A 20,058-nucleotide genomic window follows, 5' to 3' on the forward strand; every position below is an offset into this window, starting at 1 on the left:
AGGCGGACGCGTTGCCCCCTACACCGCGGGGCTGGACACTTCGCATATTACAAATTTAATATTTATTATCAGAAATGAGCACTGTGGTAAACTGAGTACACGTCCAAGTAGCTCTAAATAAGTATTTCTGTCACCTGTAAACACACTATAAAGGAAAAAACAAGTGCTTGAAGAGTGATTCTGCATACCTTTATAATACTGTAGTTTGATCATATTCAGAAAAATGGGTTCCAAAGCTACTTAAAGTAATTTTGGCTTATGGATTAAGTATAAATCTGTATGAAATGTAGAACTATGGATCAGAATAATATAAATATAATGAATAAATAATAACAGCATATAATTTAAGGTACTGAATAGGTGGATCTACCCATCTTTGCTAATAGAACAAAAGTTAGGAAGAGAGGTAAGATCAAGCAAGAATCAGTGAAGAACTCAGGAGATATTTGACATGACAGATGAAAGGCAAAAATACAAGAATGCAAAAAATGAGGAAGGCAGATAAGAATACAGGCGATTAAAGAATGGAGTAGACAGAACGTGTAGGACAGCTAAGGACGAATGGATGAAAGAGAAGTGCAAGGATGTTTAAGGTTGTATGGTTGTGGGAAAAGTAGGTGCTGCATACAGGAAAAACAAGGAAACCTTTGGAGAAAGGAAAACTGGGTGTATGAATATTAACAGCTCCAATGGAAAACCACTTCTAAAGAATGAAGACAAGGCAGAAAGATGGTGGGAACATATTAAACAATTGTATCACGGGAAAGAAGTAGACGATAAGGTTCTGGGACAAGAAGCAGCTGCTTATGCTGATGAAATGGGAGACCCAATTTTGTGCTCAGAATTCAACAGAGCTTCGAGAGACCTAAATAGGAACAAACACCTGCAACTGATGACATACATTCAGAATTACAGACCAAATTAAGATAAACCAGCATGTGGAGGTTATTCCATTTAGTGTGCAAGATGTGTAATACAGGAGAAGTGCCATCCGATGTTAGAATATTGTTGGGGAATGAGAGACTACAATCTAAGACTGTAAATAATTTTATTCACACCGAGTAAAATCGTAGTTTAGGGGAAGGCCTAAAATTTAATTCTCAAATATCTGTACATTAGTGGTCCTATCAATAAATACTACATACCAGTAAATAAAGTTATACAGAATTAAATTTCCGATCACTCGTGTCTTAAATATTTTTACTGTACCAACTATAACAGAGATATTCATGAATTTCAATTTTTGGTGCTAATTCGACATCTACGCCGAACCACAAGAAAATAAGTGAACAGAATTTCATGAAAATCAGTTGTAAAGTCAAGGAATAAGGCACTATAGTCTAGGCTATACATAATTTTATTTATGTTGGATGAAATGGTAGTTTAGGGGAAGGCACCTAAAATTTAATTTTTAAATACCTACGTTACTGTTCCTATCAAAAAGAACTATACAACAAAAGTTATAGAGAATACAATTTCCGATCATTTATGTCTTATGCGGTTTTACTGTGCCAACTATTATAAAAGAATTTATGAATTTAGACTTTTGTTGCTTAGTCCACATCAACATCAAGCAGTGCTAACATGGAAATTTTGTTCAATCGTGTTAATTGGCGATGGTGTTTGTCACGATTGTCTTTAGGTATAAAACCGCATGGTCATTGATCCATATTGTTGCGACTTTCGTTTTGGCAATTCGCCTGCCGCATTTCATGTCATCATTTTCACAGCTGGCAACGTGCTTCCGTGTCTTATATTATCTTCGCCAGACTGAACATGGCGACCGGCAGCAGTATACGCATCTTGGTGTATCTCTACATTATTCTTTGTATATGTGTGTAAATATGGGGTGTTTATACATACATACATACATACATACATACATACATACATACATACATACATAATCATTATCATTATAGACTGTTATACCTTTCAGCGTTCAGTCTGCAAGCCTCCATGAATTTACTAAACGTCGCCACAATCCTCGATTTGCAACTAGTGTTGTGGCCTCATTTATTTCTAAACCTCTTATCTTTAAATCGTTAGAAACCGAGTCTAACCATCGTCGTCTTGGTCTACCTCTACTTCTCTTACCCTCCATAGCAGAGTCCATTATTCTCCTAGGTAACCTATCCTCCTCCATTCGCCTCACATGACCCCACCACCGAAGCCGGTTTATGCGTACAGCTTCATCCATCGAGTTCATTCCTAAATTAGCCTTTATTTCCTCATTCCGAGTACCCTCATGCCATTGTTCCCACCTGTTTGTACCAGCAATCATTCTTGCTACTTTCATGTCTGTTACTTCCAACTTAAGAATAAGATATCCTGAGTCCACCCAGCTTTCGCTCCCGTAAAGCAAAGTTGGTCTGAAAACAGACCGATGTAAAGATAGTTTAGTCTGGGAGCTCACTTCCTTCTTACAGAATACTGTTGATCGCAACTGCGAGCTCACTGCATTAGCTTTACGACACCTTGATTCAATCTCACTTACTATATTACCATCCTGGGAGAACACACAACCTAAATAGAAATTATCGACCTGTTCTAGCTTTGTATCACCAATACGACATTCAGTTCTGTTGAATTTCTTACCTACTGACATCAATTTAGTCTTCGAGAGGCTAATTTTCATACCATACTCATTGCACCTATTTTCAAGTTCGAAGATATTAGACTGCAGGCTTTCGGGACAATCTGCCATTAAGACCAAGTCGTCAGCATAGGCCAGGCTGCTTACTACATTTTCACCTAACTGAATCCCTCCCTGCCATTTTATACCTTTCAGCAGATGATCCATGTAAACTACGAACAGCAAAGGTGAAAGATTACAGCCTTGTCTAACCCCTGTAAGTACCCTGAACCAAGAACTCATTCTATCATCAATTCTCACTGAAGCCCAATTATCAACATAAATGCCTTTGATTGCTTTTAATAATCTACCTTTAATTCCATAGTCCCCCAGTATGGCGAACATCTTTTCCCTCGGTACCCTGTCATATGCTTTCTCTAGATCTATGAAACATAAACACAACTGCCTATTCCTCTCGTAGCATTTTTCAATTACCTGACGCATACTGAAAATCTGATCCTGACAGCCTCTGTGTGGTCTGAAACCACACTGATTTTCATCCAACTTCCTCTCAACGACTGATCGCACCCTCCCTTCCAAGATGCCAGTGAATACTTTGGCTGGTATACTAATCAATGAGATACCTCGATAGTTGTTGCAATCCTTCCTGTTACCTTGCTTATAGATAGGTGCAATTACTGCTTTTGTCCAATCCGAAGGTACTTTACCAACACTCCATGCTAATCTTACTACTCTATGAAGCCATTTCATCCCTGCCTTCCCACTATACTTCACCATTTCAGGTCTAATTTCATCTATTCCTGCTGCCTTAAGACAATGGAGTATATTTACCATCATTTCCACTTCCTCAAGCATAATTTCATCAACATCATTTTCCTCCTCCCCATGAGATTGGCTGTCCACAACACCACCAGGATGATTTCTTTTTACATTGAGAAGGTGTTCAAAATATTCCCTCCACCTCTCCAGTGATTCCCTGGGATCTATTATGAATTCACCTGAATTACTCAAAACACTGTTCATTTCCTTTTTCCCTCCCTTCCTAAGATTCTTTATTACTGTCCAGAAAGGTTTCCCCTGCTGCTTGACCTAGCCTTTCCAGGTTGTTACCAAAATCTTCCCATGACTACTTTTTGGATTCAACAACTATTTGTTTCGTTCTGTTTCTTTCATCTACATACAAATCCCTGTCTGCCTCGGCCCTTGTTTGGAGCCATTTCTGATAAGCCTTCTTTTTACGTTTACAAGCTGCTCTCACTTCATCATTCAACCAAGATGTTCGCCTTTTCCCATCTTTACACACCGTTGGTCCTAAGCATTCCCTTGCTGTTTCTACTACAGAATCCCTATATGCCACCCATTCACTTTCTATATCCTGAACCTGCTTACTGTCTACTGTTCGAAACTTCTCACTAATCATATCCATGTACTTCTGTCTAATTTCCTCGTCCTGGAGATTTTCTACCCTTATTCGTTTGCAGACAGATTTCACTTTCTCTACCCTAGGCCTAGAGATACCTAGTTCACTACAGATCAGATAGTGGTCTGTATCATCGAAAAATCCCCGGAAAACTCGTACATTCCTAACAGATTTCCTGAATTCGAAGTCAGTTAAGATATAGTCTATTATGGATCTGGTACCCCTAGCCTCCCATGTGTAGCGGTGAATATCCTTATGCTTGAAGAATGTATTCGTAACAGCTAAACCCATACTAGCACAGAAGTCCAGCAAATGCTTCCCATTCCCATTAGCTTCCATATCTTCCCAACATTTACCAATCACCCTTTCGTATCCTTCAGTTCTATTCCCAACCCTCGCATTGAAATCGCCCATTAGCACTATTCTATCCTTGCTGTTGACCCTGCACGATGTCACTCAATGCTTCATAAAACTTGTCAACTTCATCTTCATCTGTACCCTCACATGGTGAATACACGGAGACAATTCTAGTCCTAATTCCTCCAACTGACAAATCTACCCACATCATTCGCTCATTTACATGCATAACAGAAATTATGTTGCGTGCAATGGTATTCCTGATAAAGAGCCCTACCCCAGACTCTGCCCTTCCCTTTCTAACACCCGTCAAGTACACTTTATAATCTCCTATCTCTTCCTCGTTATCTCCCCTTACCCGAATATCACTTACTCCTAGCACATCCAGATGCATCCTCTTTGCTGACTCAGCCAGTTCTACTTTCTTTCTTCCATAAGCCCCATTAATATTGATAGCTCCCCATCGAATTCCATTTCGTTCGCCAAGTTGTTTCCAAGGAGTCCCTCGCCTGTCAAATGGAAGTGGGACTCCGTTACTCCCATAGGTCCGAGGCTTGCTTAAAATGTTCTGAGCTCAGTAAATTCATGAAGCAGGATGCTACCCTACTTGCACATAGTCCAAGTGAGGATCTCTCCTCTAACGGGTTATGGACCACCGGTAGATTGTATAGTCCTAGCCGCCTGAGCACAAGGAGGGCCACGACTCAGAATATGTTCGAGATGCCACTCCCATTCCATAGCAACTGCTATCCCGACTCTCAGGACCACTTACTAGGCTACTCAGCCGTTGCCCATGCTTCACGAACTAGGACGTGACTACAAGTACCCACATGTGGAATAAATATTTTAAATCACCTGCTGGGTGACGTGTTGTGTCTGCTCATGAAGGGCAGTCTGGTCCTCCATCCGACTTGTATCAACCTTTATTTGTGCGCCTATGGAAATGAACTTTGTTATGTGTTATGTTGATTTCTCGGGCACAACATCAAATTTTGGCCCTTCCGAGATGTGATGAGAACCATTGTGAACTATGATGTTTAAACAATGTACAGCTTTGAATATTGTGCTAGACAGCATAAACTTTGCCATGTATTGCTGTCTACAACCGTCATTTGAACATAGCAACGAGCTTTGCACGAAAAATATTTTGAACAGTTTTTGTATTGAAGCACCAGAATATTGTGCTTAAAATTAACTACTACAAATGTTTGAATACGTTATATTGAGATTTCAACGAAGTCTACATTGCTTTGGAATTGTTTTGAAATTGCATGTTCGCAATCTGAGGAATGTTACCACAAACCCCAAACCCCATGGCACTAAAGCCCTTGAAGGGCCTTGGCCTACCAAGCGACCGCTGCTCAGCCCGGAGGCCTGCAGATTACGAGGTGTCGTGTGGTCAGCTCGACGAATCCTCTCGGTCGTTATTCTTGGCTTTCTAGACCGGGGCCGCTATCTCACCGTCAGATAGCTCCTTAATTCTAATCACGTAGGCTGAGTGGACCTCGAACCAGCCCTCAGGTCCAGGTAAAAATCCCTGACCTGGCCAGGAATTGAACCCGGGGCCTCCGGGTGAGAGGCAGGCACGCTACCCCTACACCACAGGGCAGGCAATGTTACCACATGCTAACGCATCAATTCTTGTGAGCTGTTTACACTAGTTTGTATCTGATACCCTGATGTTCGAGATGTTAAATGCTGCTTGGAATTTGGACTCCAGCAAACATTACATCGCAGATGTCATCCTTTGGATTTACCAGTCACCTTGGCCATGTGGTTCCAGTCAAGGAGTGGTTCCAGTGGTAGTAATGAATAATGATACAGCAGCGCTATATACTGTAAGTCTGTTCCATTGTCTTTATTGTTCCTATCTTCACAAAGGTGGACATCCTGCCTAATATCCTAACCCCACTGCTAGCACTTTCCGTGTATAGAATGAACAGATTTGTCTTGATTTCTCACAGGCAATATAAAGTTACATATTGATAATGTGTCGGGCCACTTTGTGTATTTTGCATATTTTAGGACTTATTATACGTTATCTCATGCTTGTATGCACCTACCTACGTTGTTGGTCCCATTCAAAGACTGTCACTGATTCCAACAATGCAAAATGAATGCAATGTACTCAATATAGAGCTTATTGTTTGCATAATCACCTTAGTTGTAAGATTGATTTCTATTATTATGTTGTCAATATTTGATTACCCGAACTATTTATCATGGTGTTTGAATCCGAAGCAAAGGCTGTTTAAAAACGTGGCCTGCTTAAAAGATCATTAACTCATCTTGAAAATTACTTGAAGCAATATAACATTAACCATTACAAAGTGATTTCCAAACAGAATAGGCTGCAAGAAATTTGAAAGGAATTCAGTATTGTTAGGGAGTATCTAGAATTTGAATTAGACTCAAAATCTAGGAAAAACCCCTCTGGAGAGCGCAGTGAATTTAAAAACGGATATGATGCAATAGTTGGTAGGATTCAAGAATCGCTTTGTTCATTTGAAAGACCCAGAAGTCCTAGTAATTCATCCATTGTTCCTGATAACTCTACTCGATCCAGCTCTAGTTTGAAACACCCTCCCATTGAACTGCCTGTTTTTAAGGGAGATTTGACAAAATACTTGAGTGTCAGGAACACCTTTGAAAGCTTGGTTATTAACAATACCCGCATTGACAATGTGCAAAGACTACACCACTTATTGTTGTCTCTTCAAGGCAAACCTAAGGATTTGATAGATAGCCTAGCCATATGTGCTGAGAATTTCTCTGTTGCTTGGAATTTAACTGATGAAAGGTACAATAATAAACACATGATTGTTTCGCAGCAGGTAAAACATTTGCTCAATCTCCATAATTGTACTACTGGAACTTCTTTTGATTATCAAAAATTGATAAATCAAGTAAAATCTAACCTTAGTGCTATTGACAATTTGGAAGGTCAACTTGCACTTCACGAAATTTTGCTACAGGAATTGATTCTAAATAAGATCAAGCCCAACCATAGAATTGAATGAGAAAACAAATTTGCCTCCTCAGATATCCCACCTCAAATAATTTGACTGATTTCTTGGAAAGAAAATGTCAAACATTAGAGCTGACAGAATCTAAGAAACCTGTTATTGAACAAAAACAAGAGTTAAAATCCAACCTAAAAGCACTTCACATTACCAACAACAGCACCTCCTTGAGTTGCAGGGTTTGTAAACTTTATAATCATAGCATTTCTGAGTGTAGGAAATTCAAAACAAACAATGATCATCGTCGCATGTTTGTGATGGAAATTAAACTAACTGTGTTTTTCAGCTTCTCATGTTTCTAAACAGTGTAAGCAAAACAAGTGCCCACAGTGTAATGGACACCACAACTTATTAGTTCACAAGGAACAAACAACTCCCAATAAGAACATCAACAGCAGCAATAATAATAATAATAATAATAATAATAATAATAATAATAATAATAATAATAATAACGCTACAAGTTCTGCAATTGTTTCACCCACTGCTATGAAGATTGTTTCAGGACTAGACTCTAATGTTTTACTGAGCATAGCTTGTGTAGGGGAGAAAGATAGTTCAGGAGATATTGTACTAGTTAAAGCTTTGTTAGACTCTGCAAGTCGGTTATCCTTTGCAACTTCTGATCTTGTCAAGAAGCTTGGTATCCATACAAGGGCTTGCCATCTACCTATTAATGGTATAGGCAATGCAAATGTGTCTCCTGTAAGCTCCACATGTAATCTTGCTTTATTCTCTAATGTATCAGATTATATATTGAAGTTGAACTGTGCAGTTGTGAACACAATCACAAGTACACTTCCTGCACAGGAAATTGATTGTTCCAATCAGGTTATTCCTCATGATATTATTTTGAGTGATAGGACATATTTGATATTTTGTTAGGAGCTGATGTCTACTACGAAATTGTGTCTTCTAATATTTTGCATAAGAAATGTTATCCCGCCTTGTTAGATACCGAATTTGGTTGGGTGCTGTCAGGCACTTTCCCTGAGTCGTGCATTAAGAATAATGACAAGGCTCATCGTGCAATCTTGTAATACTTGATTCTATTGACACTAAACTCCAAATGTTCTGGGAGCTTGAAGAACTTCATCAACCAGTTCTTACTCCTGAAGAAAAGGCTTGTGAAGAACACTTCGTAAATAGTGTTCAAAGAGATGATTCTGGTAGGTTTGTTGTCAAGCATCCTATTCGTGCTGAGGTGACACCTGTAACTGAGTCTAAGCATAATGCTGTTAGAAGGATCAAACAGATTGAAATTAAATTTGCTAGGCTTCCAAACTTGAAAGGGAAGTATGTCGATTTCATGCGAGAATACAGTGAAATGGGTCACATGGAAATTGGACCTCCAGAGACCGCTAACTCATTAAGCTTTTACATGCCCCATCATTGTGTGCTCAAGAATTCTAGCACTACAACCAAGCTGAGAGTTGTTTTTGATGGAGGTTGTGAATCACCAAATGGGATAGCGTAGAATCCTTCGTTAATGGCTGGCCCTACTATTCAGCCTGACTTGCTGTCTATTGTTTTAAGGTTCAGAACCTATTTTGTTGCTCTTGCGACTGATATTGCTAAGATGTACAGATGTGTGCTAATTCATCCTGATCACAGAAATCTTCAGAAAATTGTTTGGAGTGAATCTACTGATGAAGAAATCAAGGACTACCGTCTTACTACTGTTACATATGGTACAAGTTCCGCCCCCTTTCTTGCTATGAGATGTCTAGTTCAACTTGCTGATGAACACAAGGAATCTCACCCCATTGCATCAGAGATCATTCGCTCTTGTTTTTATGTTGACGACCAGCTCACAGGTACTAGTTCAGGTGAAGAAGCTAAGGAGCTTCAATCAGAGATTTCCTCCATGCTTGATAAGGCACATTTTCATCTTAGAAAGTGGACATCAAATTGTCCAGAAGCCCTTGCCAATGTCCCTGTAGAGGATACAGAAATGTTGTCACCTTGTAACCATACTAATGATGAAGCTATTAAAACATTAGGTACTGTGTGGCATCCTAAATGTGATGAGTTTCTGTTTCAAATAAATTTGAAGAAAGCACCTAAGGAAGTCACTAAGAGAAGCATTCTCAGTATCATTGCTTCGATATTTGATCCCCTTGGATGGTTAAGTGCAAACTTATCCTGCAGTCTCTTTGGCAGTTGAAAATCAATTGGGATGATCCATTAGAACCTTCATCTGAAAGATTGAAATCTGGAATGCTATCTACAGTGAGCTTCCCTTGCTTAATGAACTCAGAGTACAAAGAAATGTAATGCCCTTTGCTAAGAATAAGGTTATTGAAATCCATGGCTTCACTGATGCTTCAGATGCTGCCTATGGTGCTTGTGTGTATGTTGGGACAGTATCTGATAATGATCAGGTATCAGTGATCCTGTTGACTTCCAAATCGAGAGTTGCCCCATTGAAACAGCAATCTATTGCCCCTTTAGAGCTTTGTGCTGCTCTACTGCTTTCTCACCTAACAAGGTCACTGAATCTCTGAAATTGCACATTCCTTTCTCCACATACTGCTGGACTGACAGCACGATAGTTCTCTGTTGGTTACAGAAACCCGCCAATTGTTGGAAAACCTTTGTTGCTAATAGAGTTGCTGAAATTCAATCTATCACTTCAGTCTCAGATTGGAGACGTAACTACCCACAACAATCCAACTGACCACTTGTCTTTAGGTGTTTTACCCCCACAAATGTTTTTTCTTGATATATGGTGGCATGGTCCCTCCTGGTTGTACGAATTGTCCCCAGTGTATGCTGATTTTGTTGCCAGTAATACACCATCTGCTGTGAATGCAGAATCAAAACCCTCTTTGAGAGTCTTGCTAGTTAACGTGCACCCACCTCAGTTAGAGAAGTTTTCTTCCTTTCTCAAACTTAAGCGAGTTTATAGCTACGTTCTGAGATGTATTACCAATGTCCGCTCCACTAAGGATGCTCGTTTCATTAGTCCACTTACCCCTGAAGAACTGAGGATTAGTGAAATGAAAATAATAATAATAATAATAATAATAATAATAATAATAATAATAATAATAAGTCTGATGCAAACTAGTGAATAGGGGAAGGAACTGCATGACTTTAGGTCTAATAATGTAGTTGCCTCTTCGAGCTCATTGAACACTTTGAATCTGTTCCTTGATGATTACGGGTTGTTGAGAGTCTGTGGTCGACTCATGAATTCTCAGTTGGAATATAATGAAAAACACCCTATCATTCTTCCTCCGAAACACTTTGTAACTAAATTGATTGTTAAACATGAACATGAGATGCTACTGCATTCCGGCCCTCAGGCTGTACTGTTTTCCTTGTGTAACAGATTTTGGATTCCACATGAAAAGACAGTTATTAGTGATGTGATCCATTCGTGTTACAAGTGCTTCAGAAGCAAACCTCCATTCACCACTCACATAATGGATCAGTTACCCTCGTATAGAGTTGAACCGCCATTACCCTTTGTTAAGGTTGGTCTTGATTATGGTGGCCCAGTCATCATAAAGGGTGATAACAAAAGGAGTAAGATAAAGTTTAAAGCATGCATTGCTCTCTTTGTTTGTCTTGTTACTAAGGCAATACATCTTGTAACGGTGAAGAGTCTAATGACTCAGGACTTCCTCACCACAATTAGAAGATGCACGGCACGTAGAGAATTTCCAAATCTCATCTTGAGTGATAATGGCACAAATTTTGATGGAGCCAACAATAAGTTCATTAAGGATCCCTCTACTGAAATAGAAGAATATTCACCTAATTTGAATGTGAATTGGAAGTTTATTCCACCCTCCAGTCCTCATTTCGCCAACGGCCGTAGCCGTGTTGAAACACTGGATCCCGTGAGATCTCCAAAGTTAAGCAACACTGGGTGTTGTCAAGATTTGGATGGGTTGCCATGCGCTGTTTGCGGGAGGGGGTAAGGAAATGGAGGAGCAGAAAGGAACTGGCCACTCTACCGCACGTAAACTCCGGCTCAGGCACACCTCTGCGGAGGTTCAGACCTGCCTTCAGGCAGAATACACCCTTATCTTACCTTACCTTACCTTACCTTAGTCCTCATTTTGGTGGGCTTTGGAAGGCTGGAATAAAGTCCGCAAAATCACTTTTGAAGCGGACCATAGGAAAATGCATTCTTAATTTTGAAGAGCTGAGTACTCTTTTGTATCATATTGAGTCTGTATTGAACTCCTCTCTGTTCAATGACTGACGACCCCAATGATCAATGCTATTTGACACCTGGACATTTTCTAGTAGGGAGACGATTGACCTCTATCCCCTCTCCAGACATATCCAACGGCTCCCGCTCCTGTCTAACTTAACAGAATTTGATGCAACAGCTGTATCACGTTTTTTGGCAGAGGTGGTCAAGGGAATACATACAATCACTTCAATAAAGACGTAAATGGTCTTCTGTAGGAAAGTGTACTCCAACTGTGGGAGATTTGGTGCTTCTAAGTGAGGATAACCTTCTTCCTCTGGTTTGGAAGACTGGAATAATCCAGGAGCTGCATCCTAGTTGTGATAATATTACTCATGTGGTCAGTGTAAATACTAAACCTGGTCTTTTGTGCCGTGCCATAGTGAAATTCTGCCCATTGCCCAAAGATTTTGTATAAGTTGTATATTTGTATGTGTTGTATCTGAAGTTTTCTTTTTTTTAATTCATTTTTTAGTGATTGTGCTTAGACACATGAGTTTGTTTTTGAGTGTTGAGATCCTCATAGGGGGTAGTATGTTGCTGCCTTTGTGTTGGTACTTGCCTGCCGCATTTCATTTGTCACAGTTGGCAAAGTGCTGCTGCATTTTTTTAATTATCAGACTGAACATGGCGACCGGCAGCAGTACACTGATTTTGGTGTACCTCTTAATCTTGTTGTGCATATGTGTACATATGCAGTGTTTTATTCATGTGTAATAAATATTTGAATCACCTTCTGAGTGATGTGTTTGTGTCTGCTCATTTGGTGCAGTCTGGTCCTCCATCTGACTTGTATCAAAATTGCATTTGTGCTCCTATGGAATAAACTTTGGTATGTGCGGCCGATATGTTGTTTCATCATTCGCAACAATAGTATTAAATGCTCTGAGGTATATCCACTTCCTTCATGTATTATACCTTCATTAAATCAGTGAAAACTATGCAGTTCCAACTTCAATTATAGATAACAGTCTATGAAACTAAGTTCACTGCAAAGAATTTGAATACTGACCTCACGTTCCAGACCGCAGGTTGACGATGCCTTTAATCGAGACTCTCGCCCTATGAGAAGATTTCCGGTGGCAGGATAACATGAACTTTGTTCACATGGATGTGGTCGATGAGGAACGTAACCTGCACCATTAAAAAATGAAAAATGTAAATCAAAGAGGCAATAAATTTAAAAGAAAGAAAGCACATGAAATTATTGCGAACATAATATGAAATACAAATTAAATCATACATAAAAAGGAACATGGATAGGAACCTATAGTAAGATAAACACAGTAACAGTTCAATAACAATAACAGAGGGAGCAACAGGAAAGAAGGCTAGAACAGACATGAAAGAACAAGAACAATCTCCACATCTTTATACGCTGCCATCTTCAAACAGATAGGCACTCTCCTTATCAATCCCGATTCTCAAACATCCATTTCTTCTCAGCACCCAACGATCTCATTTCTTCTTCCAAGCTTCATCAAGGGTGCAATCTTTCAACATTTAGAGGTAATCTTGACAGATCTTCAGTCTTGATGTGAGAAGTGTGAGATAAGGAAACTGGATAAACACATGGAAAGGAAAAAGACAAAAGATGTATACTGGTGGTCAAAGGTTAGGAATACAAGATAAATTGAAAAGGAGAAAAGGAATCAAACACATCAATATACTACACAAACGAATAACTTGGAAATGCCCTAATATTAAATTGGGGGAGTTCCACATTGACCATGTGGCCATGGACAAGAATTATCACAAAGAAATTTATAATGTGAAAGTACTCCATGGGGTAGACATAGATTCAGATCACTATATTTCCAAGATTAAAATAAAATTAAAGCCAAAAAAGAACAAAATATCCAAATCCAATAGGAGGAAGAAGTAAGACCCTAGTTATTTAATGAATAATAAACTGTATTTTGAAAGGTCTAAAACTCCTAAGCGATAATTTGGGGACGGTAATTGAAAAATTAAAAACCATAGCTGAAGAAATTGCTCCTGTTAAAATACGAAAGAAACATGCTTGGTGGAATGTGGAGTGTGACACAGCGATTCAAAACAGGCACAAAGCATGGTTGAATGATCAACAAAAGAGAACAGAAAAGTCCCGTGAGGAACTAAATAACGCTAGAAAACAAACAGCCAAAGAAATCAGAAGAGTTAGGAGAAATTATCACAAAGAATCATAAACGCCATAGATGAAGCATTTATACAACATAAGACGAGGGATTTTTATAAGACGTTTCGACAATACCATTCAAACTATACTCCACCAACACTTATGATGAGAAATACAAATGGAAAACTGGCACATAGTAATCAAGAGAATGCAGAAATTTTAGCTCAATACTTTCAAGAATTACTTAATAATGAAGAACCAACACAATACCTAGGGTATGACCTTCATTCAAAAAATAAAACACCATTAGAAAAGGTTATACCACCAGATTACAATGAAGTGTTGAAAGCCATCGATTCACTTAAAAATTACAAAGGTTCGGGGGAGAATCAACTAACTGCAGAAATATGGAAGAATGCTAATACACAAACCATTCAGAATTTACATAAATACCTCATAGACATTTGGAATACTGAAAAAATGCCCAAAGAGTGGAATATGGTGATAATACACCCTTTACATAAAAAAGGTGATTGCTGGATATCACTTACAAAATTTTTTCAAAGTTATTATACATGAGAATTCAAGAACAACTTGACTGTGAACTTGGAGAATACCAAGGAGGGAGAAGTTGTCCAGATCAAATTATCAGTTTAAAGTGGATTATGAAGCATCATAGGGTTAGAAACAAAAAGTTAGTTATCACTTTTGTTGATTTTAAAAAGGCGTATGATAGTATCCATCGTGAGTCATTACTGAATATCCTAAAAGAATTTGGTTTACTTCCAAAACTTATTTGCCTTATTGGAATTACCCTTAAGAACACTAAATCTAAGGTCAGATTTAGAAATGAACTCTCAAAGCCATTTGACATTAATACTGGACTTTGGCAGGGAGATGGACTCTCACCATTATTGTTTAATTGTGTGTTGGAAAAAATCATGCGGGAATGGAATAAGATGTGTCAACTAACATCAAGATTGGCAGAAAAATAAGACTCAATTGTTTAGCATTCGCTGATGATCTTGCACTACTTGTTAATGATATGGAAGAAGCTAAATTGCAAATAGAAGAACTTGATAACATAGCAAGAAAAGTTGGATTGCAAATTTCATATGAAAAAACAGAAATAATGCCAACCTTCCCTGTTACAGCACCAACCATTACCTTAGCCAATACCAAACAAATTAAAATTGTGAATAAGTTCAAATATCTTGGTGAAATTATAACTTGGAACTCCAATGAAAAATCATCAATTTAAGTTAAAAAAAAAAGCACAACGAATTACATGGCCAACGTAAAAGAAAAAGTCTCTTTCAATAAATGCTAAACTTCAACATTACTGTTCCGTCATTAAACCTGAAGCAACTTATGCTTGTGAAACACTATTTAAATTGAACACCAAAGCAACAACTGATTCACTGCAAAAGGTTGACAGAAGGATACTCAGAACAATCATTAATAAAAAACATCAGGTGGATGGACAATGGAGATTATTGCCTAATGCAGTGGTTTATAGGGAAAGTGAATCTATAATAGATACGATGAGAAAAAGAAGAATTGCCTTTTTCTGTCATCTTTCTAGATTAAATGATGATAGGATAATAAAACAACTATTTAATTACTTTTGGAAAAGTAAAACAAAAAATAATTGGTTTAAAGAAGTTCAGAATGATTTAGAAGAGCTGAATATTACAATGAAGCAAATTGAAAATAGAGAAGAAGAAAAAAGGATTCTCAAGAACAAACAAATAAGATTGTCATTAAAAACTGTACAACACAAACAATATGTCATGTCTGATGAAGAAAGGGCAGCCAGGTCAGCCAGAATGAAGAGGTTTTGGGAAAGGAAGATGATGCAAGCTAAATCTTCAGTTAATTCTTTGTTAACATAAATGTATTTGGGTTTGATTTAAGTGCTCCAATGTGAGCGTAAATTAAGTAAATAACTGTAAGTAATGAAAAGGAACAAAAAAAAGTGACAAATCAAGCCATTATATAGGGTAATTGAAAACAACGTTAATGGGGTATATGACCATTAGAGGGTTGGCCACACTGATAAATAATTCAAAAAATGTCATTTGATATCTCGTGCTATTGTTGCTTTATCAACTGATGAAGTTAGCCAATCAGATAGACCACATCGTGGGCAAATTCAAATGGGATTTGCAAGGTGGTGTTGCTAAATCTAGACGTGGCTTAAGACCGGCTCGAGAGCCTTGCCAAGAAGTCGGTATCAAACGCAAACACACCACGGCGTACTTGCTATGGTGCAATCCTGCCTGCTCAGAGGTCCGTGTTCAAATCTCTCCCCTGGCAAAGTTGTCTTGAGGCTCTCAAGCCGGTCTTAAGTCACTGCAGATTTAGCAACACCACCTCGCAAAGCCCATTTGAATTCGCCTGTAAAGCGATCTGATTTGCTAACTTCAGCACCTGATAAAATGACAACGGAGCGAGATATCAAATTATTATTTTTTAATTATTTATCACCATAACCAACCGTCTAACGCTCATATACCCAGTTCATTGTGTTTCTGACCACCGTATATATGGAAAGGTAGGAAAATGAAAGGGAACACATAAGATAAACACAATGAACTCCATCTTCCGATGCCGACATGTTACTGTGTTTATTTTATTATGTGTTCCTATTCATGTTGCTATCTATCTGCAGGCTATATGACTCGACTTTCCACTTGTTTGTTCATTTCCATCTATATATATAAAATAAGAGTTTTGTCTGTACATTGCTCAGAATTTGAAAAGAATGGTATTTCTGTATTGGTCATATCCATAGTAACAAGAAAATGTACTTTTTACTTTTCCGTAATGTCTGTCTGTCTGTCTGTCTGTCTGTCTGTCTGTCTGTCTGTACACGCATCACGAGAAAACGGCTGAAGAGAATTTAATGAAAACTGGTATGTTAAGTCGGGGGATGAGCCGCTACAATCTAGGTTATAAATAATTTTATTCCCACCGAGAGAAATGGTAGTTTAGGGGAAGGCCTTAAATTTAATTCTCGAATATTTATATTATTAGCGGTCCTATCGATAAATACTATATAACTAAAGTTATATAGAATTAAATTTCCAATCAATTATGTCTTATACATTTTTACCGTACCGGCTCTGATAACACAGATATTAATGAATTTGTAGTTTTGTTGCTAAGTCCATATCAACGCCTAGCCATGAGAAAATGGGTTAGCAGAATTTAATGAAAACCGCTATATAGAGTCGGGGAATAAGAAACTACAGTCTATGTTGTAAATAATTTTATTCGCCCGAGATAAAATGGTAGTTTAGGGGAAGGCGCCTAAAATTTAATTTTTAAATACCGGTACCTATGTTATTGGTGCTATCGAACTGTACTACATAACAAAAGTTATAGACAATACAATTTCTGATCATTTATGTTTCATTCAGTTTTTTTGTACCGACTATGATAAGAGTGGTATTTCAGAAGGCCTACAATATCGAAAGCGCATAACACTGATCAACAATAACTTTACATTGACCATTGTTTGTTACTGATCAACAATAACTTTACATTGACCATTGTTTGTTGTGATGTTCTTCGTTTCTTATGGTCCCGCTCAACTCCGATAGATGGGATTACTACTGCGTACCGAGTATAACAGCCCGACTGAACATAGGCGGGAAATAGCTGGGGAGTTGGAAAACTTTCTTCTTTAGGTTTCATTCATCGGGTTCATATCCGTGGCTCAAACGGCAGCGCGTCGGCCTCTCACCGCTGGTAACCGTGGTTCAAATCCCGGTCACTCCATGTGAGATTTGTGCTGGACAAAGCGGAGGCGGGACATGTTTTTCTCCGGGTACTCCGGTTTTCCCTGTCATCTTTCATTCCAGCAACACTCTCCATTCTCATTTCATAGCATCTATCAGTCATTAATATATCACTGGGAGTGGCGACCCCATCGTACTAACAGCCTATATATATGCTTCATTTATTACATCCCTGACCCGGTCAATGACTGGAAAACAGGTTGTAGGTTTTCATTTTCATTTTCCTCTGGTTCATACATTTTCTGATACTGCAGGTACGTAACACACTGGTTCATCATAGTATTCCAGTTATTAGATCCCTACTCTGACGCGCTGTTTTGAATGAGCTGTACGCACACTTACGGCAGATGCTCACTTAGTAGTAGTAGTAGTAGTAGTAGTAGTAGTAGTAGTAGTAGTAGTATGACCTGGTCTAGAATTACTATTTAAGCCTATTTCAAATTATAGCACCACAATTCACTAAATAACTCAAAAGTCAAACCTGAAAAGAGCCGTTTCTTAAGAAAAGCTTCTTCCTCTTCACTTTGATTAAATTCTACATTCATTTAATTCCAAATTAGCAGTGAAGAGGGGGCTTCTCCTCTGGCTTGGAGGAAAAAATTGCCTTTAAATCAGATAGGTTTTTCCGTTACCATTGTAGTGAATTGAGATTTTCCGACTCATCGGCTACTCCTCGGAAACAGATTAGTAAAAAGGCATAGTTTTTGCCCTGGGACTCTCCACTATTCGCCTTCCCCCCTCCCTCCCCCCGCACCTCAGAAAAAAGACGAAGAGTGTTCACGGATCAGAACTGTCTGCGACTTGGTCATTCCAGCTCTGGAATTCCAGCATAGTACTGTTCGTTAAAAGTGAGAAAGTGTGTGGTCTTTCATTTGATGGAGTATTTCATATGAAAGTATTGCTTTTAATCGCGCCATTCCTACTGACGTCATTGTAATGACCTATGTTCATTTCAGTTGGAAAAACCACTGTCTTTCTGAGGATGTAAAATGGCTGGTGGAGAGTAAGTGTCTACCATTATAATGAAAACTCCCCAACCTGGTGGTGACTGATGGTAGGCAAGCGGGCCTATCATTACAATGAAAATTCCCTAATACAGCCTTCCTATGAGAAAAGACGTTTGGTGACTTCCCCATCGCGTTTCTAGGGTAACGTTATGAGCTATGCAATTTAATACAATCTTGCTCACAACGTGTACACTACCTAGCCTAGAATTCTGTATAGAATGTATGTAGAATTCCGTAGCGAAGCACGGGTACATCAGCTAGTTACCTATAGAATACAAGTTACTTTATACATAAATCGCAGATCTTGAAGAAAATCATAACTGTCTTCAGCAAGATAATTATTAAAATACTTTGAATATTGAATACCGAACGAGTTGGCAATGTGCTTTCAACCGTGTAGCTGTTAGCTTTTATTCAGGTGATCGTGGGTTCAAACTCCACTACCGGCAACCCTGAAAATGGTTTTTTTGTGGTTTCCCATTTTCACACCTTTAAAACCCTAGCTTCATCATATCCCACTGTCACCATAACACGTGGCTGAATCAGTGAGACATAAAAATTTTTTTTTTTTTTTAATATCTCAGAAGATAAAAGTAGGTATAAAAAATGAATAAGAGGTGCACCATTTAACTTACAATCACAGAAGGACACACTCTTTCATTCTAACACAACAGAGTAACTAGAGCCAAGGAAGAAAACAAGAAAAATAATATTACAAATACTGCAAGGTCAATGTCATAATGCAGCGAATATATGATGCGGCATTGTCATCAACAGCCATTAGCACGCTCATTAAAAGAACAAACATCTCAACAGTCAGGCCAAGTGCAACCAGTAACCAGGTACCATGTACCAGTAATCCTGTTTCTTTAACAATCTTCCAGCATTTTGAAAGTCAAACGAAAGGCTTAAATTACTTCTTGAATTATGAAAGAATGGCTGTGCAGACTTCATGAACGGTTGGAGAAATGAAAGAGACATACAGTAAGTACTATTTTGTTTTTGGTCAATACTACATAATATGTATCACCTTTGTCTGTAGCTATTTAACATAATACCTATGGACTGAGGTGTGATGAAGAGCATGAAAGAGAATTACCAAAAATTAAGTCAAGCTAGCGTTCACTACAAATTTGGATTCAACTTCATCTTCTCCCAAGTCTGCAGGATCTGTTAAAGTAGTGGATGAAGTGATTTTCATTGCAGAGTCCGTTATGCAGCTCTCGAAAGGAACTGTAAACTTAATTTTCAGAGACACAGAGATGATGGTAAAATACGGTTTTACGTACCACTAACTAAATTTTTTAAGCTTTCAGAGACATTGAGGTGCTGGCACTGATTAAGAGTGACCATTCCTCAAAAATCATTAAAAAGCCAAATCAAATGAGAAGACAAAAATGGAAGAAGTGCAAAAATTTGTGACATATAAAGGGTTTAGAACATTCTTCACCAACATACAATGATTTTAAACTTTACAAATTCATGTCCGTATCACATTCAGAATCAATCCTTGATTATTT

At 38.4% G+C, this 20,058-nt stretch overlaps 1 protein-coding gene across 3 annotated transcripts in view; it reads right to left on the bottom strand.

Annotated features, from left to right (window-relative positions):
• The window catches only part of LanB1 (laminin subunit beta-1), a 584,100-nt gene that overhangs the window by 339,468 nt on the left and 224,574 nt on the right, over positions 1 to 20,058 (bottom strand). For all 3 annotated transcript variants that reach the window (XM_067141389.2, XM_067141390.2, XM_067141391.2), the window contains exon 4: positions 12,619 to 12,740. In XM_067141389.2, coding sequence (XP_066997490.2) covers positions 12,619 to 12,740 — 122 coding nt within the window. The remainder of the gene's footprint in view (positions 1 to 12,618; positions 12,741 to 20,058) is intronic.

This window comes from Anabrus simplex, chromosome 2 (assembly GCF_040414725.1).
Source record: "Anabrus simplex isolate iqAnaSimp1 chromosome 2, ASM4041472v1, whole genome shotgun sequence".
Lineage (NCBI taxonomy): Eukaryota > Metazoa > Arthropoda > Insecta > Orthoptera > Tettigoniidae > Anabrus > Anabrus simplex.